At 41.1% G+C, this 25591-nt stretch overlaps 1 protein-coding gene across 1 annotated transcript in view; it reads left to right on the forward strand.

Moving 5' to 3' along the window:
• The window catches only part of LOC148009635 (uncharacterized), a 62434-nt gene extending 37254 nt beyond the window's left edge, over positions 1-25180 (forward strand). Inside the window, exons 6-14 of the mRNA XM_087673064.1 lie at positions 22468-22538; positions 22619-22720; positions 22857-22946; positions 23036-23110; positions 23280-23312; positions 23396-23476; positions 23965-24030; positions 24127-24293; positions 24825-25180. Coding sequence (XP_087529190.1) covers positions 22468-22538; positions 22619-22720; positions 22857-22946; positions 23036-23110; positions 23280-23312; positions 23396-23476; positions 23965-24030; positions 24127-24270 — 662 coding nt within the window. The 3' untranslated portion in view covers positions 24271-24293; positions 24825-25180. The remainder of the gene's footprint in view (positions 1-22467; positions 22539-22618; positions 22721-22856; positions 22947-23035; positions 23111-23279; positions 23313-23395; positions 23477-23964; positions 24031-24126; positions 24294-24824) is intronic.
• The last annotated feature ends 411 nt before the right edge of the window (positions 25181-25591 follow it).

Genomic DNA, 25591 nt, shown 5'->3' on the forward strand with positions numbered 1-25591 from the left:
ATTGGAGATGGTGCAGGACAATGAGCTTGGCCAAGACAGAAGATGCATATGTGAGAATGCTCACGGAATAAAAGTCACTGTAAACTGAGCCACATTACACTTTTTGATGTGGTTGCAATGATAAAAGTTGCTCAGAACAACTCAAGGCAGCCATTGTGACAAATTGGACTAATGGTTTGTGTGAGCCTTAAGACCGGTTTCATAATGAATGGGCACTGAAGAATAGAATACGAGTGGTTTGGGACTATGTACTTAGCCACTGGAGATGATGTAGGACAATGAGCTTGGCCAAGACAGAAGATGCATATGTGAGAATGCTCACGGAATAAAAGTCATTGTAACTGAGCCACATTACACTTTTTGATGTGCTTTCAATGATAAAAGTTGCTCAGAACAACTCGAGGAATGGAGGGGTCACCATCCCTAAAATTTAGGAAGTTACTATTTTTGGACCCTGGAATCTGGTCGTGTCATTATCTTCGTTTTTGCACGAGGATTAATTCTTTGGTTTATGACGAGGTCAAATTTTGTATCGATTATGGAGAATTTTAGACTGGAAGGTTTAAACGAGAAAATTGTTACATGTATGCCATGTGGCACAAATTTCCAAAAGAGAGAGAGAGAGAGAATTTAAAAAAAACGTAATAGGCATAAGGGACAGAGATTTGAGAATGAAGTTTTGAGGAGCTGAGGGCAGATTGCTGTTGTTTCATCAGCTATGGAGAGTACTTCTTTGTCTCTGACTCGTGTACAGAGGTAGAGCTTGCTTCCTCTGATTAACTCTTTCTCTATTCTCAGAGGAAATGCTTTGCCTTTATTCCCAACAACCTTCCACCTAAAGGCAATGTGCCTTAAGAGAAGAAAAGAATCAACTAAGTCTAGGTATGTACAAAGCTGAAATACATATATCCATCCAACTCCCATCATCTGTTGGCAATGAGCAAACCGCTCTACTGGAAGACCCTTTGTGAGAAGGTCTGCAGGATTATCATCTGTATGCACTTTGACAAGCTCAATGCTCTTGCTGTCAAGTACATCTCTAATGAAGTGGTACTTTACATGTATGTGCTTTGTCTTTGCATGAAAGATAGGATTCCGTGCTAGCATGATAGCACTCTGACTATCACAATGGAGAACAGGTAACTCTGTGAAGCCAAGCTCTTCCACCAGACGTGAAAGCCATAAAGGCTCCTCAGTGGCAGCCACATACTCTGCCTTTGTAGTAGACAATGCAATACACTTTTGTAGCCTGGAGATTCAAGAGACTGCTGCTCCTGTGAAAGTAAACACATATCCAAAAGTGACCTTATTGCAGTCCGAATGACCAGCATAGTTTGCATCCGTAAAGGCAACAACAGATGCCTTCTGCTTTCTGAAGCAGATGCACAACTTCTTTGTCCCTTTGAGGTATCTCATAATACCTTTCATTGCATCCCAATGCTTTTTGCCAAGGGTTGCCATATATTTGCTAACTACTCCCATTGCAAAGGCAATGTCAGGACGTGTAGCAACCATAGCATACATCAAACTGCCAACAGCTGAAGCATATGGTATCTTGGCCATTTCAGCCTTGTCATCATTAGATGTAGGGCTGTTCTCTGCACTGAGTTTCACATATGGAGGCAATGGAACCCCAATTGTTTTTTTCTCCCCTCCATATTGGAACGTTGCAAAACCTTGGAGATATACTCCTATTGAGATAGATAGAGCAAGCCTTTTGATCTATCTCTGAGTATTCGCATGCCAAGAATGTGATTTGCATCACCAAGATCCTTCATGTCAAAGCTGCCATGAAGACTTTGCTTCAGTGAGTCCAAGGCATGAGTATCCCTGCCAACAATCAACATGTCATCTACATACAAAACCAAGATAATCAGGCTGCCATCTGCTGCCTTTTTGGTGTACAAGCAGTGATCCACTTGACTTCTATGAAAGCCTTGAGACTGCATGAATGTATCAAACTTATGATACCATTCTCTTGGTGCTTGTTTCATCCCATACAAACTCCTTTTGAGTTTACATATCATCTTTTCTTTCTCTTTTGTTGGACTGTGAGGCCACAGCTTAGAGAGCTTGTGATCAAACAGGAGCGTAGGAGTGTGACGGTTGGAGAGAGTGTGAGCAGAGTGAAAGTACGAGAAGATAAGAGTGTACTAACAATGTGTTGGTACACGAAGAATAAAATGTATTTATACTTAGGGCATGTAAAGGGTGCGTTCACATGTGCAATGTGCGTGTACTATATACACGGAGGTTACCGGGCCTTTATATCCCAACAGCCTCCCACTTAAAGGTCCGACATGAACCTCTAGCTATCCAACTCCCACTAGTCGAATGCAATGCTCGTGTTGAGCTCTGCTTAGACTTTTAGTGAGAACATCTGCAGGGTTATCTTGTGTTTTAATCTTGGTCAATGTGATTTGACCATCTTTCAGAATCTGTCTGATGAAGTGATATCACACATCTATGTGCTTTGTGCATGAATGATACATGGCATTCTTAGCTAGATACATTGTACTTTGGCTATCACATTCCAAAACTGCAGTACCCATAGACATGCCGAGATGATCTGTAAGTCTGCTCAACCATATAGCTTCCTTAGAAGCTTCAGTAGCTGATATGTATTCAGCTTTAGTGGTACTTAGTGCAACAATGTTTTGCAACCTGGAACACCAAGAAACAGCCCCACGAGCAATTGTAAAGACATACCCGCTGGTGGACCTACGAGTGTCCAAGTCATCTGCCATGTCTGCATCACAATAACCTTGCAAACTAAGTGCACCCTGCCCATAGCAAATACTTTTTCTTTGTGTACCCTTAAGGTATCGAAGAATACACTTGACAGCCTCCCAACGTGCTTTGCCAGGATTTGACATAAACCTACTAACAACTCCCACTGCATGAGCAATGTCTGGACGAGTAGCAACCATAGCATACATAAGAGAGCCACAAGCTGATGCATAAGGAACTCCCTTCATAGCATTTGCTTCCACGTCATCTTTCAGGCTGTTGGCTTTGCTAAGCTTGAGATAAGGAGGTAAGGGTACCCCAAAAGGCTTAGCTTCAGCCATGTTAAACCTGTCCAGTACCTTTCCAATGTACTTTTCTTGAGATAAAAACAACAATTTCTGCATTCTATCTCTATGAATTCTCATGCCCAAAATATGCTCTGCATTCCCAAATCTTTCATGTAGAAAGCTGATTTCAGCTGATTTTTGAGAGCATCCAAGCTAGTCTTTCTTTTCCCAGCTAGTAACATATCATCCACATATAAAACAAGTATTTTGGGCTGCTATCTGTATCCTTTTTCATTTACAAGCAATGATCTGTATGGCTGTGTGTAAAGTCATGAGATAGCATAAAAGTATCAAACTTTTTGTACCATTGCCGTGGTGCTTGCTTCAGCCCATACAGGCTGCGTTTTAGCTTACACACCATCTGTTCTTTTCCAGGAACTATAAAGCCCTCCGGCTGTTTCATGTAGATTTCCTCATCAATGTCACCATGCAAGAAAGCTGTTTTTACATCCATTTGATAATACTCTAAATCCAAAACAGCAGTAAGAGCAAGAAGCACACGTTAAGTGGTCATTTTCACAACAGGTGAGAAGACCTCTTGGAAGTCAATTCCTTTCTTTTGTGCATAACCTTTGGCAACAAACCTTGCCTTGTACTTGGGTTTCCCATCAATTGTCTTGACTGTGTACACCCATTTTTTTGGAAGTGGCTTCCTTCCCTTTGGTAACGACACAAAATTCCAAGTATCATTTGCATATAGAGATTTAATCTCTTCTTGCATAGCTAGCTCCCACTTACTGCTGAACTCACATGACTTGGCCTCTTTGTATGTAAGAGGCTCACCCTCATCTGTAAGCTTCACTTAATGCAAAGAGGGGTCAAACCTATGTGGTTGCCTTCTTACGCGTGTAGACCTTTTAAGCATTCGTGTGTTGCTGTAGACCATTTTCAGCATGCTGTTCATGCTGTACAGCACCTTCATTTTCATTTCCAGCACCTGCATTTTCGTAATCAGCAAGCCTATCTTGCTGTCCATGACCTCCTTGTGCTTCTATTTGCTGTCCATCATCATCTGGCTCAAAAGTAATCGGCTGATCATCAGTTTCAGCCTGTGGTACAGCACCTTGAGGCTCATTTTTTGAAGTTATGGGTGGCTGTAAACTCTGAAATTTAATATTTTTCAGATCTTTATTAGAGGCTAAAGAGCGTTTCAGCTCATCCCGAACATGTACAAAAGCATCACAGCCAAATATACGTAGATGGTCATATGAGGCCGATTTGCCAGACCAAACCTCCTCAGGAATGCCATTATTTAAGGACCTATTTGGAGCCGTTGCAAATGTGAACCGCGGTTTTGAGTGCCTCTCCCCAAAATGCATGAGGGAGATTCGCAGTGGACAGCATGCACCGCACTCTTTCACATAAAGTCCTGTTATATCTTTCAGGGCTGTAAGGGGCTGTAAGCTCCCTCTTAATACCATGTAAGTCACAAAATGACTTAAATTCACTCGATGTGAACTCACCCCCATTATCAGTTCTCAATCATTCCAGCTTTCTATCTATCTGAGTGGTCACAAATGCATGAAAAGTTTTAAAAAACAGCAAACACTTCACTTTTCTTTTTCAGCAAGTACACCCAAATCTTCTTGGAACAATCATCAATAAAAGAGACAAAATATGCAGCACCACCCAATGATTTCACGGGCATACTATATACATCAGAATGCACTAAGTCCAAGACATTGGACTTACGAGAGACACCAGAGTAAAATGAATTTTTTATTTGCTTTCCAAACTGACACTCATTACAAAAATCAAGTTTAGAGCCTTTTCCATCAACCCTCTTCAAAGAGGTAAGAACATCAAGTCCTTTTTGGCTCATATGGCCTAATCTCTTATGCCATAACTCCAAGTGGCTGCAAATTTCAGCAATTGCAAGAAACTTGCCATTCAAGGCTTTACATTGCAAACAATACAATGTGCCCTTCTTGGTTCCTTTTGCAATCAGCATGGAACCCTTTTTTACTTTCCACAAACCACCACCAAACAGTGTGGTGTAGCCATGCAAGTCAAGCTGACCTACAGATAGTAAACTCTTTTTAATGCCAAGCACATATCTGACATCTTTCAACACAAGTTCTTGACCATTGTCTAAAGATAATGTACGGTGCCAATCCCATCAATGTTGCAAGCATGGTTATTTCCAAGGTACACCTTTCCATAATTGCCTGCATTCAACATAGCAAAACACTCTAAGATAGGAGTTACATGGAAAGAGGCACTAGATTCTACAATCCAAGTCTGAGTGACACCATTATCAACTGACAAGAGTGCATCAATCACATCAGCCTTGGTAATCTGCATATCCTGCATGTGACAAACAAGGGCATCATAATCAACTGCACATAATATATCAACCTCTGTATCTGAAAGCTCCTCTATGACCACACTGGAGGCCACATTGGCCTTTTCTTTGCCTTTGGATGTCTCCAATGCATTTGTCTTTTCTTCCTTCTTCTTTTTATCTCCTGCATTCTTCTTTCTCTCTTGTTCCTTCTTGTAGTACCTGCAGTTAGGTTTGTTGTGGCCCTTCCGACCACAATGATAGCAAGTGATGTCACTCTTATCCTTACCTTTACTCTTGCTCCTGTTTCTCTGCCCTGCATATGCATTTTTCTTTTCAGTCCTGCCTCTTACATTATAAGCTGAGTTGTTGCCTTCTCCACTAGACATACATCTAATTTCTTCATTCAAGATAGAACCCCTCACCCCATCATATGAGAGATTGGGGTTATTGCTGAGTGAAACCACCAAGGTTTCCCACGAGTCCGGCAGTGTCATGATAAAAAAAGATCGCCCTCAACTTATCATCAAAGTCCAAGTTTGCATCTTTGAGCTGTTTTAGAATCCCTGTAAATGCACTCAAGTACTCAGTTGCAGGCTTTGACTCATCCAGTCGCATATTCACCAACTTGCGCATTAAATGCACGTGATTAACATGTGTGGTGATCTCATAAGTAGTTTTCAGCTTCTTCCGTATTGCATGACCTGTGTCTAAACCCTTAATGTCTGTCAGAATGTCATCAGTGACACCCATCTTTATGTAAGCCATAGCCTTTTTATTCACTCTGACCCAATCTGCATCAGACATTAGTGCGAGTTTATCTTCCTGCAAAGCATCCTCACAATCCTTCAGGAACAAAATGGCCTGCATACGGTCTTTCCAAAGGTCAAATCCATGACCATCAAACCGTTTAATCGCCATCAAACTCTTGATGTCTGAACTGGAAGAAGTTGCAGCCATTTTATCACGAGCACAAGAGTAAATGCACTAATTTGCGGAAGCATAACCTGAAGCAGCAAAATACCCTGTTGTTTTTCCTCAACCAGAAATGAATCTTTGCTGTTTATACATTAACCAACCACTGCATGGGTAAAAAATGCAGAAATTTACCAAATTCTTTGCAAATCCCCAAAATTTCAAGTCCAAAATTGCATGAATGTCAACCAATCTGACCCAGTTGAATAAAGCTTTGCCAATACATGAAAAGCCCCAAATTTCTGGGATCCAATATCATGAAATTTTACCCAAGAAAGGAAAAATTTCGACAAAATTTGCAAAATCCCCAATTTAATTGAGGTCACCGCACGCGATGTCTGCAATTTCTGACTCAAAAGTCATTGACAGGCATGAATGATGCTAAATCTGAGAAAAGCCCCAAATTCTATGGCTCGATTTGCACAGATTTTGAAGCTGTGCCTCTGGTGTGTGAACACCCGCCAAGGCTAATGAGGGGATTATAGAAAATTTGATTTGTTTTGAAAGAAAAAAAACATGAAGAAACTAACCAGGGGGGAGGGGGGTCCGTTGACCCCCGTCGCGTCGCATTTGACTGATGCGTCACGTACTGCCCTCCGAGACGTTGCCTTTTGCGTCATGTCTGACTTGCGCGTGTGCCCGCCGGAACTGCCTGACTGTCACGACACGTCTGACTGACGCCTGCCTGTCTCGTCTGACTGGCGTCTGCGCGCTGGAACTGCCCGTCTGACTGACGCCTGCCTGTCTCGTCTGACTAGCGCGTGCGCGCTGGAATTGGCCGTCTGACTGACGCCTGCCTGTCTCGTTTGATTGACGTCGCCACAATCTTGAAAGCGTGCAGAGTCTTGGGTCTGTTGGCTCTGATACCAGTTGTTGGACTGTGAGGCCACAACTTAGGGAGCTTGCGATCGAACAGGAGCGTAGGAGTGTGATGGCTGGAGAGAGTGTGAGCAGAGTGAAAGTACGAGAAGATAAGAGTGTATCAACAATGTGTTGGTATACAAAGAATAAAATGTATTTATACTTAGGGCCCGTAAAGGGTGCATTCACATGTACAATGTGCGTGTACTATATACATGGAGGTTACCGGGCCTTTATATCCCAACATCTTTTTCAACAAACTCTTCAGGCTGTTGCATACATATGTCCTCATGTAGATCACCATGTAAAAATATAGTCTTCACATCCATCTGTATGAGTTTCATATCTTCAGTTGCAACCAAGCACAAAATGGTTCTCAATGTAGTCATCTTGACTACAGGAGACAAAATCTCATCAAAGTCAATGCCATGCCCCTGCTTGTACCCCTTTGCAACCAATCTTACTTTGTACTTTGGTGAGGAACCAGAAGTGACCTTCATCTTGTTAACCCATTTGCATGGAAGTGTTTTTTGCCCTTGAGGCAATTGCACCAAGTCCCAAGTGCCATTTTTCTCAAGAGATTCCATTTCTGACAACATGGCTTTATACCATTTCTTGTTGTCCTGTCTGTCCATTGCTTCCTTGAAGCAAGACAATTCACCACAGTCTGTTAACATGACATAATCAGCCACATTGTTTGCACCAGTTGGCTGTTCATGCAAATTTCCATTTTCAGCATGCTGTCCTCGCATTTCAGCCTACAAATCAACATTAACAGCTTGCTGTCCTGGCTGTTCCTGCACATGTAGTTGCTCATTATCATGGGCAATAGCTGGCTGATCATTTCCAGCATCATTTTTTGCATTTACAGGTTCATTTACAGTAGGTATTTGCTGTCGTACAACGGGTACATTTTGCTGTCCAAAAGGTATTTCTTCCCAAAATACAACCCTACGGACCTCCTCAGTCTTTTCGGGCTATTTGTGCATGCGATCTTCCCGAAAGATAAAATCATTGCTATGTATTACTTTTCTTTTCTCAAGATCCCATAATTTATACCCCATTTCACCCTCGTCACCATATTCTAGGAAAATGCATTTACAGGACTTTGGCTCAAGTTTGCTGGGTTTTTCTTTACAAATGTGCACAAAACACTTTCAGGTGAGTATATGAAGATGGCTTGCTCAACCACGCTTCTTGGGGAACTCCCCCCCTTCCCCCCAAATACCTGTTTGGTGACCGATTAATTAAGTGAATGGCTGTCATAACAGCTTTTGCCCAAAAACCATGGGTTAATGCAGCATGAGACAGCATCGTAAGGACCTTATACTGTATAGTCTGATTCATACGCTCTGCAACTCCATTTTGGGTTGGATTATGAGGGGCAGTGAGCTCCCTCTTAAACCCTTTGCTGTCACAAAATGCCTGAAAGGCCTTGGACACATATTCCCTACCATTATCAGAGCGAAGACACTTAAGTGTCTTATCTGTCCGATTTTCAGTCAATGCCAAGAATTTTTTAAACTCGTCAAGCACTTCATCCTTGCTACGAATAGGATAAACCCATACTTTTCGTGTAGCATCATCGACAAAGGTGATAAAATATTTATTTTTTCCCAAAGATAATCCTGGCATCTAAAATACATCTGAATGTACTAACTCTAGAGGAGAAGATTTCAGTGAAAGAGATTTTTTATGAGATGTCTGTGCATGTTTGCCATAAATACAATGATCACAATGCTCAAAATCAGCATAACGAAGACAAGGCAAGTAACCCAAACGAGAAAGCACTTTCATTCTTGTTTGACTCATGTGTCCCAACCGGCCATGCCATAAAGAAACACTTGGTTGCTCCGTCATGGCAATAACATGGTCATGCACACTAGATACATGAAGTGGATACAAAGTATCACTTTTTCACCCTCTGGCAATCACTCTAGACCCCTCACAGATCTTCCATTTTCCATTACCAAAGGTGGTATGAAAACCATCATCATCTAGTTGCTCTGTGCTAATCAAGCTCTTCTTGAGTTGAGGTATATGCCGTACATGCCGAAGTGTGAAGACAGAGCCATGTTGAAAGTGCAACTGCACACTGCCAATACTTGCAATGTCACATACATAGTTGTCCCCAAGATGGACAACACCACGCCGACCCCCTGTATAGTCAGAGAACTACTCACGATGAGGGGTGACATGAAAGGAAGCACTTGAATCTAGAATCCAGGTATTCATGTCATCATCTATATCTGCAAGTAAAGCATGTGCACCAAAGTGTGAAGAGACAAAGAGTATGTCACTCCCACTATCACTGTCATGAGTGACTACATTCACCTCTTTAATTTTTACACTGCTCTTCTTAGGTTGACTGTCCTTCTTCTTGCCCTTTCCTTTCTCTTTCTTCCATTTGTAGCAGTCATGTTTAAAGTGACCGTTCTTGCCACAATGATGGCATTCAACATCTTTGCCACGTGATTTACTGCGTTCCTTGCTATCATATTTGCCCTTTTGTTGTGATCTGCCCTTAGTATGCAAAGCACTGGAAGACTTACTGGATGCATTGTTTTGCCGATTCATTTCTTCCATGAGTAGAGTACTCTCTACATCAGCATACAAAAGGATCACATTAGAATTGCTCATAGCAGTTTTGAATGTATCCCAACTCTTTGGTAGAGTGCAAAGTAAGAAAGTAGTCTTAAATTCCTCATCAATCATGAACTTCAAGGCAACAAGTTGGCTGAAAATAGAGTTAAACTCACTCAAGTGAGTAGACATTGCTGTACCCTCTTTCATACGCAAATCCATATGCTTTTTCAGCCAATACACTTTGCTTGCAGCACTTTTCTGTGCATATAGTTCTTCCAATCTAGTCCATATAGCATATGCAGAATCCAAACCTTCAATGTTAAACAGCAAGGCATCCAAAATCGATAGCTCTCAATGGTTGAGCGTGCAAGCTCATTTAACTCATCCCAATCTCCCTTTTCCATGTTGGCAAGCTTTGCCCCTTTGGTTTAAATCGGCTTTGCTTGCTTCTTTTGCAACACGATATTGTAGCACTGTTTTTGCCAAACTGCAAAGTTATGTGCTCCTTCAAGCTCCTTTATGTGGATGAGATTACCGTTGTCATTTTTGCCAGCCATGATTCTCAGCCCAAATGTGACTAAAAAACAGCAAATGCAAGTCCAAAACTGTCACCCAAGTGACCAAGGCACAAACAAGTACCAACCAGCAATAAATGACCACGTAGAAGCATAGATTTCAGATTTGCAATTAAATTTTCAAAAGCACCAAACCATGTGCTACAGCATTCCACAACTGATTACAACTGTTCCAAGGGCATACGCATCACATTATATGAGAAATCCCAAATTTTAGCTGCAATTTCTGTTGTACATGTACTCACTGGCATAAAATTTGACATGAACGGTCAAAAGCCCCAAAATTTTGTGCTCAAAGTATCAACCACACATCTGCATTTTCTTTGTCATGCATAGAACATGCCAATTTTTACCAAAATAGAGCAATTTCAGCAAAATCCCCAAAATTTCCGAGTGTTGGATGTCCAAATTGCATGAAATCGAACCTGCATGTACATAAAATGACCAAATGCTGCATAGATTTTGCCCAAATTGCAAAAGCTCCAAATTGCACGGGGTCCAATGTGCATCAATGTCGAGAAATTGGGTAAATTTCAGCTCAATTTGTGCATGTACATGAAAAGCCCCAAATGTTGGAGGCAAAATGTCACAAATTTTTGTAATTTTTGAGAAAGATATCATTGTTGCATCTTGCTCACACCAAATCTGGACAAATCCCCAAATTTTCCAAGTCTTGCGTGCACTAATTTCAGCGAAATTGAAAGAATTTCACTAAAATGTGAAAAGCCCCAAAATTCCTGGGCAAATGTGCACGGACTTTGCAATTTCTGAGTTAGATTGTCCAATTCTGCGTAAAGATTCCCAAATTCGGGAAAAGCCTCAAATTTCTGGCTCAATTTTGCACAGATCTGAGATCTGTGCCTCCAACGTGTGAACCCTCGGTAGGGGGAGGACTTCCAAAAAATTTTGAAGAAGAAAAAAAAATGAATGATGGGTCGGTTGACCCGTTAGGCATGTGTCGTGAGCCCTGTTGCCGGTTCCGTTCGTCGCATGCTTGCCGTCGTTCGTGCGCCTGCTCGTCAGTTGCCTTGCTGGTCAACACCCCGTCCGTCGCGCGATGCTGCAATCTTGCTCCCTGCTCGACTAGTTATCGCCTTGCTCAATTGGTTGTCGCACTGCGTATCTGGCCGTTGCCTACTCGCCCAGCTTGTCACACCAATGCGACACACACGTGTTGGTCACTTGACTGCTGCCCTGTCGTCCAATTATTAGTCTTCAGTACAAGTTGTGTTGAACTAGCGGCTCGAGCAACTTGTGTCGTGGTCTCGGTAAGCTCACGAAACCTGCGCTTTGATACCAGTTTGTAGTGCCGGGTTACGTACGAAGATCGAGACAGACAGTCGTTATGTGCAACGAGAGACAGAGAGAGTGAGTGAGAGCAATAGCAAAGAGTGACCACGTTTTTAGGTACAATGACGAGTATGTACCTTCAGGTTTTTAGATAGATATATATGTGTAAGGATAAGTGCTAAGGGTGTATTCACACCCGAGCACACTTAAAGGCATGAGGCCTTTATTCCCAACAATTACCACTCAATCTCTTGATTTGGTGGGCTTGAGGCACCTGATTGCAAGCCAAAGCTTTGTGCTACTGCTGATTTTTACTCTTCGCTGAGAAATTACAGCAATATGTCTTCATACAATGAGATGGACTCAAGCAGTGATGATGGCTCAATATTCACATGGGAATGAAGAAAATGCAATGCTTGACCTTGGACAAGGCTCAGACCATGGACAACAAGCTGAAAATGTTACTGTTGGGCAAGATGCATGGCCGTTAGGGCATAAGGAGGCTGATGACCAGTTCAATAATCGGATGACGGATGACTAGTTTATTGTGGAAGGGGTTGTTTGAGGATATGGGTATCATGCTAAAATTCTTATCATCCTTCCATCTGCAGACAGATGGTTAGTCTGAGGAAGCAAATTCCATAGTGTTAGATCTTTTGAGGTGCTATGTTTGAGACCATAAGACAGTGGGATAGTTCTACGGGCAAAGCTTCATTTGAGGCGGTTGAGGGTGGCAAAAAGGTACCACTTATTCTACAAACTAAGGATAAGATCTTTGAGGTTGATTGTTATGTGGAAAACTTGGATGTAGCCTATGTAAAGATAAAATATGTACTTCAGAGATCACAAGAAAAGCAAAAGAGGGCAGCTGATCGCTATAGATGTGCTTTGCAGTTTGCAGAGGGTGATTATGTATTGCTACATTTTGAAAAGGCAAGGTTGAAAAAGATGAAAGGAAGAGAAAGATTGTATCTGAAGTTGAGTATGAGATACTATGGTACCTGGAAGTGGCATATCGGCTGAAATTATCTCCACATTGATGGATACACAATGCCTTTCATGTCAGCTTGTTGAGGCCTTTTCATGGCGATGTGCCAAAGGATATGTTTGCTGAAATTCAGCTTGAGGTTGAGGACTTGGATGAGATATCCGAGTAGATTTTTGCACATAAGAAAAGAAATGTTAAAGGAAAAGTTTCTAAGAGATACTTGGTAAAATTTTAAAATTATTCATGAATGGATGCCAAATGGATGGAAGAGGATTACTTTGCAGACCATCCTTAGTTGTTGCAGCTTTACTGAGATGCCTTTCAGTTATAGCTGACTTTAGTTCAGGCTTCGTCAGGTTCAGTAGAGCAATTGTGCGGAGTATTTGTTGATGCTCAAGAGGGAGGTAGCACTTCTGCTCCTCCAGTTATGGACAACTCTTATATGTAATGGATCTCGGATGTATTCAATATACATCCAAGGTATTGGACTGACAATATGTTTGTCATGAGGTCACTACTTAGTGTACTAGTCATTGTGAGATGTATGCAAATGATTCTGAGTTTCACCCAGGCACTGGAATTATACTTTTGCATCAGCTTATGATCAATTTGACATGAATTTTGCCTCAATTTTGAGGCAAAAATTCTGATCACCGTTTATGGTTACTTTGAGATTAGTTTTGCATCAGTTTTTGCATTGATTGCTGGTCAGTTTTTGCAATGAGTTTGTGATTAGTTTGGAGTCACATTTGCAGCAGTTTGTGATCAATTCTCAGATAAGAAAAGTGATCAGTTTGTGACCAGATTATGCTCGGTTTTCAATGGTTTACATTGGGTTCCATTGACAACAATATATGTTATGACGCCATCGATGTTTTAGCCATGGTTTATACTTGGTTATGATATGCTATGGTTTGGTTTTCCTAGATGAGTTGAGCTAATGAGAAATAGATATGCTCATGATAATCTAGCAATGTTTTTAAGATTCTTTGTGAGTCTTATGTTATGTTATGATTGACTGGTCAGTTTCAGCATGTGTTGGGTATATGGAATGGTTGAGCAACAGTGCACAACGTTGTGTTAATTATGATGTCTTATGGAAATTTCAATGCACTGTTTTGCTTTAGATGCATCTGACAATGCAATCAAGGACGATTGCAAGGATTGTAAGGGGGAGGGCTATCATGAGGATATGTATTTTTGAAACCTCACTTAACACGTGGATTAATTTTTTATCACGTGGTTAAGTAAATGTTACACATATGAGGTGTAATTGGGGTTAGAGTAAATTTATTAAATTGAGCCCAGGATTCGAGGAAATAATGTGATGTCAGAGGCAAAAGTTGCTATAAGTTATGCCGCACAAGTACTTGATGGTATCTGGTGCCAGTTGTTGGCCTAGGTCATTCATTTGACCGTAAGTGTCAATTGTTGGTGACACTAGAGAAGTGGTGTTTAATGATACCAAATGCCAATCTGATGGTCAAAGATGACGCAGAGGCACTTGGGAATGGAAGTTGCCGAGCCAATTTAATTATTAGCGAGTCAGATTATTTTTTTGGCACCAAAATAATTATTAAGTTAATTTTTAGTATTTAAAGATTGAAACTTAATATTTAATTATAGATAATGTTGGAAAAACCATTTGGGAAGGCTGCCACTTGTTGAAAATGCCCATGCAAGACTAAAAAACGTCTTTAGAGGTTGAAGAGAGGTATTTTAGTGTATTCAGCCTGCAAGAGAGAGGGAGGAGATGCTGCTAATTTGCAGCCATTGGAGGCCTTTTGAGAAGAGGGAAGTTACCTTCCTTTCTCTCCTTCCATAGTTATTGCTTCTTCACACTTGAACTCCGGTATAGTGCAATCATCTTGAGTCACTCCAACATTACCAACTCCATGGCTCTCCTTAAACCCGGTCTAAGAGAGACTTGAGGTCATTGTATCTCATTCATCAATATTTTAGTCGTGCTCCATGTTTCCAAGTTCATTCACTACTAATGTTTGTCATACATGCTATATTGTCTCTACTCTAAATCCTATTATTTATTTACATGGTATCAGATCCATTTGCGTGATGCTTTTACATAGTATCTAAGCAAAGGTGTTTTTGAGCTAGAGATCCTCATCGTGTGAAGAGCACATGCCTTGTAGGGAGTGGCAAGACCTCTAACTTTCATTTCATTGCAATATTCAAGGAAGCAACAAGACCTCTAACATCGGTCTTATGGATTCCTCCCAGTTGCAAAAATTGACCACTAGATGCAACTATTATGCAAGCCAGGTCACTCCACCATAGCTTGTTGGTAAATATGCACCTACCCCACCCAAATATATGTGCCTCCTCAAAAACAGCTCTTGAACCAACTCACCATTTTGGGCACCACATGTCATTTTGCATCAACTATGGGATTACTGCTCAAAGCAAAATAAGATGCCTATCACAGGAGCTATGTAATTTCAAGCACCTAGGGGCCACGAGATCCCACAAGGCAATAAACACAATGCAAAACAGCTATGGAGGTTTCAAGTTTCGCCTACCTATTTTCAGGTTCAATGACCTCCACGATCTTCAAGTTCACTCCATCAAGTGACAATAGCTGTTCATTGCTAGCTAAAATTAGCAAAGAGGGACATTTGGTATATGCTACTTTGGTGAAGTTCTGGTTATCTATCATTCTCTCCCTTTGAGGCCGATGGGAGCATGCTCAAGGTAACTTGCCGCACTGACAAGAGCTTCAACAGCTATTCCTTCATGCTTGGTGTTGCCATAGCTTGGTTTTCTAAGTATGAGATGGCAACCCTCAATGGTGTTATACCCCTCACCCATGACTTCTCTCTCCCACTCCCCCAAACTACCCTAAGAGACCTTGTGCATATTTGATCTATTTGGCATTCAGCTCTAGCTAGATTATTGAGCACTTGTATTTCATTGTGTTTTTCTTCCAAGCAATATAATTAGCCACACCTTTTATTTGGCAAAAAGAATCTCGCAAGGTTTTATTTAAGCATGGTAGTTCTCAATGAGACACAAGTTCTTAATACAAGATATGTATCAAAATAGGAGGGTTTAAGTTGGATAACTAGATTCAAGGTCATAGATTTGGCATTGCCTTGACAACATGGAAGGGAGTTGGAAAAATCGCTTCAATTTATGTTTCACATATATTGTAGCCAAAGCACGTGGATACTCAAATAAAAATGATCAAGAGCATTGGACCAATGTAGCAAGGAGTTTCTAAGCGAGTGGTTTCGTACAAGTTTCATTTGTAGGAAAAAGTTTTGTAGAAGTTGAATTGAGTTTTTTATAATATGTTAAATAAAAAGATTGTTATACATTTAAAATCTAGAGATTTTTATAAATTTCCATAGACTTATAATTCATATATGTAAATATGACATCAGCAAAGAAGAGAGAAACAACTTGATTGATTTTAAACACTTGTAGGTCCAATTTTTAAGAAATATCTTGCATATGTAAGAAAACTGTAAGAAATTTCAATGCAACATTGCATATGACCAGACTCGAGATTATGTCAATGGTCTGGCCTAAAGCTAGAAGGATATTCTTTAGTGCAAAGATCTAGAAACAAATTTAGGAAATAAGTGGAGCTGGAGGATAGACTAGGGGAGAAGAGGGTGCTAAGTTGGGCAGTGGCTAGAATTGCTGCAGGAGCAGGGAGGGAGAAGGGAAGGGGAGACAAGAAAGCTATGGCACAACAGGGCTGGCAAGGATAGAGCAGGGGCAAGTAGGTTGGTACACTACAGAAAGTGCTCCGATTTAGTGATAAATAGTAGCTCATCCCGAAATCATTGAAATCTACATAAAACACGTGGTAATCCAAGACTCATTGTCCTAGTTTCTTGAACAATCAAACTACATCTCCCATCAAAGGAATGACTACACATAGGATGGACTAGTGAACAACATTCCCCATCAAAAGGGACACCTTAAACGTTCTCTCAAGCATTCCCATTCAAAGAAATACCTTTGGATTCAATACTGCATTTACAAAAATCTCAAAGTGATTCTCTTAGAAAGGCATTGTAGGTGTCACGAGGACATTTTTGAAACCTCACTTAACATCTGGATTAATTTTAATCACATGATTAAGTAAATGTTGCATATGTGAGGTGCGACTGGGGTTAAAGTAAATTTACGAGCTCGAGATCCGAAGAAATCACGGGATATCAAAGGCAAAAGTTGCTATAAGTTATATTGCACAGGTACTTGGTGGTATCTGGTGCCAGTTGTTGGCCTAGGTCATGCATTTGGCCATAAGTGTCAGTTGATGACACTAGAGAAGTGGTGTTTAATGGTACTTAACACCAATCTGATGGTCAAAGATGGCGCAAAGACACTCGGGAATGGAAGTTACCTAGCCAATTTAATTATTGGCAAGTCAAATTATTTTTCGGGGCACTGAAATAATTATTAGATTAATTTTCAGTATTTAAAGACTGAAAATTAATATTTCATTATGAAAAATGTCAGAAAAATCGTTTGGGAAAGCTGCCACTTGTAAAAAATGCCCATGCAAGACTAAAAAACGTCTTTAGAGGTGGAGAGAAGCATCTCTATAAATTCAGTGTGCAAGGGAGAGGGAGGAGAGGTTGTTGGTCTGATTTGCAGCCATTGGAGGACCTTCTGAGGTTGTCAAGGGCAGGAGAAGACCAATCAATAGTAGGAGACAGCATCTACAGGTTGTTGAGATAGGGCGACAGCTGTAAATGATTGATTTTCTTCAGTTCTTTGCATCTACAAGCTGTTGTGGCACAGCAACAACAGCTGCATTTGATTGATTTTCAGTCATTCTTCGTGACAAAACTTTGAATTTTCTCTCTCTACAGTCTTTTCTTTAATCTCCCAGTCATTTCACAGCCTTGCTCCAAAGATCTCAGTATTTGGACCCTTGGAGGCCGAGAAATTGCAAATTTCTCTACTGCTGTAAACCCTAATTTATAGTAGAAATTAGGGTTTTGCAGCAGCCTCAAGAATCGTGCCATAAATTGGAAGCTCCAAAACTTGGATTGAATAGGGCTGAAGTTGTTTTTAGCCTATTCAAGTGGAGGGACCAGCAAGTAATTGTATTTGGGGCATTTTTCATTTCCATTAGAGTAGGTGAAGACCAATTGATTGCCCGAATCAAGGGACAAATCGGATTAAAGACTTACTGGTGATTCATCACGGCAAGGGGAGTTGGAATACCGAAAGGGATTGGGATAATTCCATTGTAAATCAACTTATTCTTCAATAAAGCTAAAGAAATACCGAAAGGGGTGTCGATTTTTGTAAACGCCCCGAACAACGTAGTATGCTTAACAATTGTGATATTCGCTTGTTTTCGAGATTTAATATAAAAGAGAATGAACACTTAAACTGAAAATGAAAATTACTCACAAAATTACAGCCATGAAAATGTAAAAGTAATGGAGACAAGATTGAGGGTTGAAGATGGCAAGCCCCCCCCCACCGAAGGAATGTATTTCTGCTCAACCCAAGTCCCTTAGGGAAGAGCTCAATTACAATCAACCTGAGAGTAAGGAAAAGTAATTCTCACTCTCAGAAGATCATGCAAAGATGTACAAACACACATGTATTATCTATTATGCAATGATAAGAACTGATTTTTTTACAGTTATGAGAGAAGAAAGAGGGGAAATCAGCCTTTCTCCATCGTTGAACAGTAGTATATGGATAGGGCTTGCTTCTTGTTGCTAAAATGGAAGAAAGAGCTTGAGAAGGAGGTGCTGTAATGAATTTACAGGCTTGCTGTCCTATAAAACAGCAGTGATAGAAGAGGGAATATGGAGGAATTTGATAATGGAGAAGTGGGAGATGATGATGGGGATGGATGGGGCCAGTTTCTGGCTATCTGTGGGTGCTGTACATGAGTTTATAGCAAAGAAAAATGATCCTGAATGAAGAAAAACGAGCTCTTATTTATAGGAGAGGGAAGAGCTAGTACAAAAGGGGAAAGTGGAGTAGCACAAGACAAGTGTCCAGCCACATGTCATGAGATGTGACAAGTGGTGGGACACTTGGAAACTTGTGTGACAAGTGTCTTGACACTTGTCTCTTCTCTATGGCCTTTCTTTTTGGGTTGAATACTGTCAAGAATAGAAACAACCAAATTTAGTAAGCACAGTCAGAGTACAGAACTTAATCCCTATTTTTTAGGACTAGCATTTTTAGGCTAATTCGAGGCTCCTAAAATTTAGAGACCTCCTAAAATTTAGGGATCTCCTAAAATTTAGGGATCCCCCCAATATGGGTGTCATATGAAAGCTTTTTCCATGTACATCGCAAAAACGGTATCAGAATCCTCATGTGACTTTCCTATGCAAAGAAATGTGCATTTCAATCTTTCAGCCCACACATGCACATTATACAAGCATTTCATGATCATGCCATCTTGTTGATTGTAACTGTCTGTTCTGGTGGATCTAGCCCACACTTCAAGGCATCAATCTTTTCTGTGTGCGAGTCTAACCCTGATATGCGTGAGTTCTGGTCACAGGCGCCCAATCGGGCCATATAGGTGGAAGTGTGAACTATCTTTTCTCTAACCCACCGCGTGGGTCCACCATAACTTGTGACCACTCATCAGTGGCCAGCTCCAATGCACCTTTCTTTATATCTACTTAGTGCAAAGGAAACAAATTTTTAATAAATCATTATATAGACAAATTAGTGAAAAAGGATACAAATTCTGGTTCTATAGAGTTGTGACAATTTTGGGGCCAATCGGGTGTGCATTGTCCAAGATCAGTAGGTAAATTTGTATTTTCAGATTTGCATTAATTGTTTGCTCTTGTAATTTAGTTGTAATAAGGGATTTACAACCGATCCACGGAAGGAAGATTGGTCACATGGTTCTGTTGCCGGGACATCATCAAATCCTTTGAAGTAGTGGGGCTGTGGTACTTAATTGCAACTTGGGACTATTGCGTTATTGTGGAAATTGTTCTCAACAGTGAATTACAGCAAGCATGTCTTCACATGGTGATACGGGATCAAGTGGAGAGGATGTATCACTCCTTGGTCAATTACGTGGTGAAGGGGGAAATGCAATGACTGAAGCTGGGCATGGTTCTAAGCATGGACAACATGTTGAAAATGTGGGAAATGACCCAAATGTTGGCACTTCAATGCATAAAGAGGCTGATGATGAGCAAGGGGCTCAAGAATTTGCTGATAGCTTCAAGGATCAAATGCATACAACAGCAAATCTTTTTACTGAATTGGCAAAGGATCCCGAGTTTACTCTATTCTTGAATGCCCCAAAAGAAGGATAGCAAAGGCAAAGAGAAGAAGACACCTTCTACAGCTTTGGAACAACCTCAAGAAAAAAAAGCCTAAGTCTTCTTTAGAAGAGCCCAAAATGCCTGATGATCACAAACAATTGGTATTCGTGGGGCAAAAAGTGCAATTGCATGGCCAACTTGGTAGTGCTAGTCCATGGGAACATGGGCAGTAAGGCAATTATGCACATGCAAGCATGGGACAACAAGGATACTTTGGTGGTGGTACCACTTTTCATGCTGTGATTGGACAGGTACCGCATACAGGAATGCATGGCACAAATCCCTATGGTATGCAACAGCCAATGCATGGCTCACGACACCCAATGTATCCGGGTAATGCAAATGGAATGCCTAACCCCATGTATGACAGCATAGGCATGATGCTTGGGGCACAAAGTGGGCTATACGGATATGTATCGGCACCCTCAAGGACTATTGAAGCACAAGGATTTTGTGCTGGTCATGTAGGTGCTTCAGATAGTGCTGGTTTTTATGCAAATACAGCCAATGCACCCTTTTTGCAGCAGCCCATTTATGATAACTTGACTTCCATAGGCCCTCCGAAGGACTATGATGAAGGTGGCAAAAGCGTGAAGTTTGAGCCTTTCAGTGGTGCACAAGATGAGCTGAAAGCACTCGTTTTTATTCAGTAGTTTGATGCAGTCTATTCTAGAGGCAACTTTACAGAGGTATCTAAGATACGCAAGGCAGTCACATTTTTGAAGGGAAATGCATTGCAGTGGTGGTCTACAGTTCTTATTCAAGGCACCATATATCTTGCTTGGAACTGCATCCTGTAACCATCATGTGATAATTCCAACTATTGAAAATGATGTCAGCAAGATGGGATCAATATGCAGTCTGTAGGAGCCACCATGTTGAAGGGCGGTAGTTGGAGATGAACATGGTAGCTGGGATGTTGAAGATTGCAACTGGGGTAGACCGCAGCATGCCTAGATGAAAGTGACAACTGAGGATGGCTGTTGCAGGAGCTAGAGATAATGTTGATAACAGTCTGGACTGAATGCAATTTGTAGGTGCTTGATTGTTATGCTGAAGATCACCGCGAGAAGAGCTAGAGAAGTGGAGCTGACATAGACAAGGGATGGAACTGGGGTAGATTGCGATGCAAGTGACCTAGCACGCACACAATTGTTAGGTGAGGAACTGACTAAAAAGTGGGGAGTTCGTTTATGGGACATTGAAACACATTGTGTGCAATTGAGTTTTGGGGCTCTTGAATGAGCTAAAAGGGAATGCTGCTACAAAGGAAGGGAGCAACAAGAACCAGTTGACAAGAGGAAGGGCAATGGGGAGAGCAGGCATTAGGCTGCTAGGTCACTTAGCCAACATGTGCCATAACAGGCTTGGAGGCTTTGCCCAAGCACTAGGTATTGGAGCCTGTGGCATCACAATTAAAGGTTTGGGAGATCATTGGGATCCCCACATGGTGGCACAGCTGGAAGGCATGCTGCCAGATGATTTTCGGCTGTGAGAGCCTTTTGGTGTAGGCTACTCTAGCAGAGGTTTGGTTGTCCATCATCCACTCACTAGGTGACTCTTGTCACTGATAGGAGTTGTGGCAGCAGTTCATTCACATCATCTGAGGTCAGGGTCTATTTCTCATGTTACAGGTGGGCTGCCCTGGCGTGCGCTACATTTTCCCTCCAACCTCCCTCCTAGGCCACCTTGAGAGGCTTGTATATACGAGTGATTTCTGATTTACAGGCAGCTCCAGCGAGACTGTTGAGCATGTGTACTTTGTAAAAATCTGTTGAGCACATAATTAGTCACACTTTTGTTCGGGGGGAAAAAGGGTCACTAGAGCTAAACAACCAAGAAAATTTGCATGACACAGCCTTTAGCTTTGCAACCTCTGAAATTTGCTAGAAATGGGCCAAAAGCCCAGCCTTGAGACACATGTAAATCTGTGATAATCATGCTGGATGAGTATTCTGCTGGCATCCTTTGCTTCACAATGGCTATAAGGATCACAAGAAAATGTTTGCATGGTCTCATGAAGATACTACTATTGCGATGGCTATCTTAGTGCATTTAGCTGTCATGATAAATTCCCACAGAAGCGTGGCAGCTGAGAGTCTTATAAAACAAACCAAGCATCTAGTCATGTGACTGTCTCTAATACCTCTATGCCCAATCAGCAGATTGCATCTCTCAGCAGCAGGACATATAGAGGTGTTCCTGCACTGGCAGCAGGATGACACAAAAAAAGTCACTATTTGGGACAACAAGATAGCTACATTGTACAAAAAGCTATTGAAGGTAGCAGGAGCAGGAAGAACAGCAAGCATGATCATGAGCATTCCCGATATTTGAGTTTAGCCAGTTGCTTGTCCACTGAAATGTCTCAAGCACATGCCATATTCACTTGTTGAATTAAAGACTGGTGTCAGCAATGATCTGTGGCTTATAGTTAACCTTATATTCATTAAATTTATGGTAAATAATCTTGTCAAGCTTGCTCATCTATAGCATTGTTTGCTAAACCTGGATTGGAATACTACAGGCACAGTCGCTTCTTGCATCATCCCATTGGCAGTTGTGGGTGCAGCTGGTTATTGCTACATGTGGTGGAAGGTAGCCGATTTTCTTGCTTTGTGGTTTGTTTAGATTGCAAAAGAATCTTCACTTTAAGAAGGCCAAATTGTCAATGGCAGGGATGGTCTTTTTCAGATATCATGTACGTAACCAAGCGCAACATGGCAAATGCTGTTTCTAGTTTCACGAAACAGCTTGAACAAGTTTCAGCAGCACTAGCAGTAGGTTGTCTTGCCTTGTGTCCATGGCCAGTAAATGCTTGTTTTTGGTTCTTATGTCAATCATTCTGCTTTTTTCTCCTCGCTTTTGTTTGTGAGCCTTGAGTGAATTTGAGGTTGGGCTGGGCATATGTTTCAGGCTACAAAGAGGCATTTAACACAGCGCATGGAAAAGTTAAATGACAAAATGGATGAACAGAAGGAAATTACAGGTGCCATTAAGTTTGAGGTATGTTGCTTTCCATGTGCTCTGACTAATTTGAGGTATGTTGCTCTCCATGTATGTTGTAAGTGCTTACACCTGGTTCATTTTTGAAGGTTGGTGAAGTTCGTGAGGACCTAGCTCGAATGGGCCTGGACATTGAATGTGTGCAACGCCTTGTTGAGGGCTTGGTATGCTCTTGTCATTGTAGAGTTGTCATTTTCTACATCTGGTTCCAGCCTGTCTCTTTGCATGGAATTCAGTAGCTTTGATTATAGCATGTTAATGTGGAGTGTTTCCACCATTCAATCTGAATAAATAGCTAATCCAATCATCACATTATTTGGCTGATGTTCACAGGAGACAAAGATAGATAAAATTGAAGGAAAGCAGGTAAATAAGCTTTCTGTCATCAAGGATGTCTGAACCATCATAGTTTCAGCAAATTGTGTTACATTGAAATGGTATTCTTTCAGGACCTTACCAATGCAGGAGTTGTCTATTTGTGCCAATTTGTTCAAGGCCTAGCGGGGTCACAAAAACCTGAGCTGTTACAGGTATTTGTCAACTTCATGAGAGTATTGTTCTCACTTAGGTGCAAACATCGTGAAAGATAACCAGATTCGTATTGTACTAGTTTGATGTCTAGATTATCAAAGAAAAAGTTAATGTAAAAACATCTGCAGTTCTATGTTTTTTTGTTGGCATATTGTTCCATGTATGGGGAAATAATGAGCTGTTTTCAGGTTTTTTTTTTTTTTGGGGGGGGGGATCAACCTTGGTTGTATTAGGCTAAGCGTCTGCAGTTCTATGTTTTTTTTGTTGGCATATTGTTTCATCTATGGGGAAATAATGAACTGTTTTCAGGTTTTTGTTTTGTTTTTTTTTTTGGGGGGGGGGGGGGGGATCAATCTTGGTTGTATTAGGCTAAGCTCACATGCCCTCTGTTGTTATATCTGAGGCTGCATGTTGAAGGTGCTGTATGTACTATTGAAAGTCTTAGATATGTGCTTCAATGACCTTTTTAGTTGTTTATGCAATGCAGTCTTTTTCTGGGAAGGCTCGATTAGAGCGGTCACCCTCAGCAGCCATTGGACTCACTGGTTTGAAGGCATGTAATTAGTGTGCTTAGTAGTAGTGCTGCCAAAGGTGTCAGTGAACTTTGGTAGAACTCTGGATACTTATCATGAAATTGTATTGGTCACAGGAACTACAGTATTTCACTGAAGCTCTTCAGCCGAACAAGAATGCCAAATCTGCTGATGGAAGTGTATCTCCTGACATAATGGATAACAAACCTGAGGTTGCAACTCCAGGTGGAACGATACACAGGACAATGAAGTGCTGTTGATCCAAGTCGAAGTGCTACTTGAGGTGATGTTTGTGTTTTAAAAATTAGAGATATGATGGGCAATGCTCACTTCTTCTGCCAACACTTCTATGGTTTTGGTATTCATGGTAGACCGTGGAAATTGATGCAGGTGAAAAGGGGGTTTAGAACAATTAGTTATGTCAGGAAAAAGAAAGCTACATATTCAAGGAGTCAGTTTTCCCCTTGTATCTTATCAAAATTACACAAGCATTTGTATTGTTATCTCTAACATTCAAGGATCAGACAACCTGACACATCCTGATTATTCCAACATTTAAAATGTCCCATTAGTCTTGCATTCTGTGCTGGCTATATCAGACAGTCAAGCTGATTTTTAGCAGCATCACATACATTCTGGTCGTGGCCCCACTGTATATGTCAAGAGCTGTCTAAATTCATTGACAAGTAGTGTAAGGGTACACTTTTTTATGGGATGAGTGCCCCCCCGGGGTTGCCATACTTTGTGTGAAAAATGTCAAAGTTTATTTATTAAACAAATTCGATCCCGTTTCACCTGCTTTTCTATTATGCAGGGTTGGAGCTCAAGAGTGCGGGGACTTCAGACCCATCTCTGGGTACACTTCTTCCAGCAATGCTAATTATCATAAAAATATCAATTCTCTCTGGCATCTTGTTACAGGCTGGTCCATGCTTTGACCTTGTATACAACTGTATATGCTATAGGCTGAAACAGCATCCTGGTTCTGGTTGAGAAAGTGCATGTGCTGGCATGACTACAACATTCCCTTTGTTTATGTGCTGACTTCAATCATTTGTTGAGGGACTCTAGAGATGGTCTCTTCCATATCCCATAATAATTTCTTTTTCGATTGTTGACAATTTTTACTTTTTTCAAACCTTAAATGCAATTTATGTTTGTTGGAGTGTATCTGGCTTTTTTTGAAGCATGCTTCTATATTGTTTGGAGTTGGACATCCTGTGAAGAGGTAGATTTCTGACTTTCTAAATAAGCCCTGCAAGCAGTTCTTATATTATGAGAAGCATTTGATTCCAAACATGGGACTTGCTAAAAGGGGGGTAATAGATTAATATCCCACCAACGTCATCAGAGCAGGACTTGAGTTTGTCCAGCTGTGTTTATGCAGCTGGTTTTAAGTGTCATTACCTTCTTGGTGTACAAGCAATGATCCACTTGACTCTTGTGGCAGCCTTGAGACTGCATGAATGTAACTTATGATACCACTCTTGAACTGCTTGTTTTAGCCCATACAAACTCTGTTTACATACCATTTTTTCTCGAGGAGAGAAAGAGTACATCATTGCTGCCCACCGTCACTCT

Source organism: Lygodium microphyllum, chromosome 30 (assembly GCF_053477565.2).
Source record: "Lygodium microphyllum isolate KBCC chromosome 30, Lygodium_microphyllum_v1.1.10, whole genome shotgun sequence".
Classification (NCBI taxonomy): domain Eukaryota; kingdom Viridiplantae; phylum Streptophyta; class Polypodiopsida; order Schizaeales; family Lygodiaceae; genus Lygodium; species Lygodium microphyllum.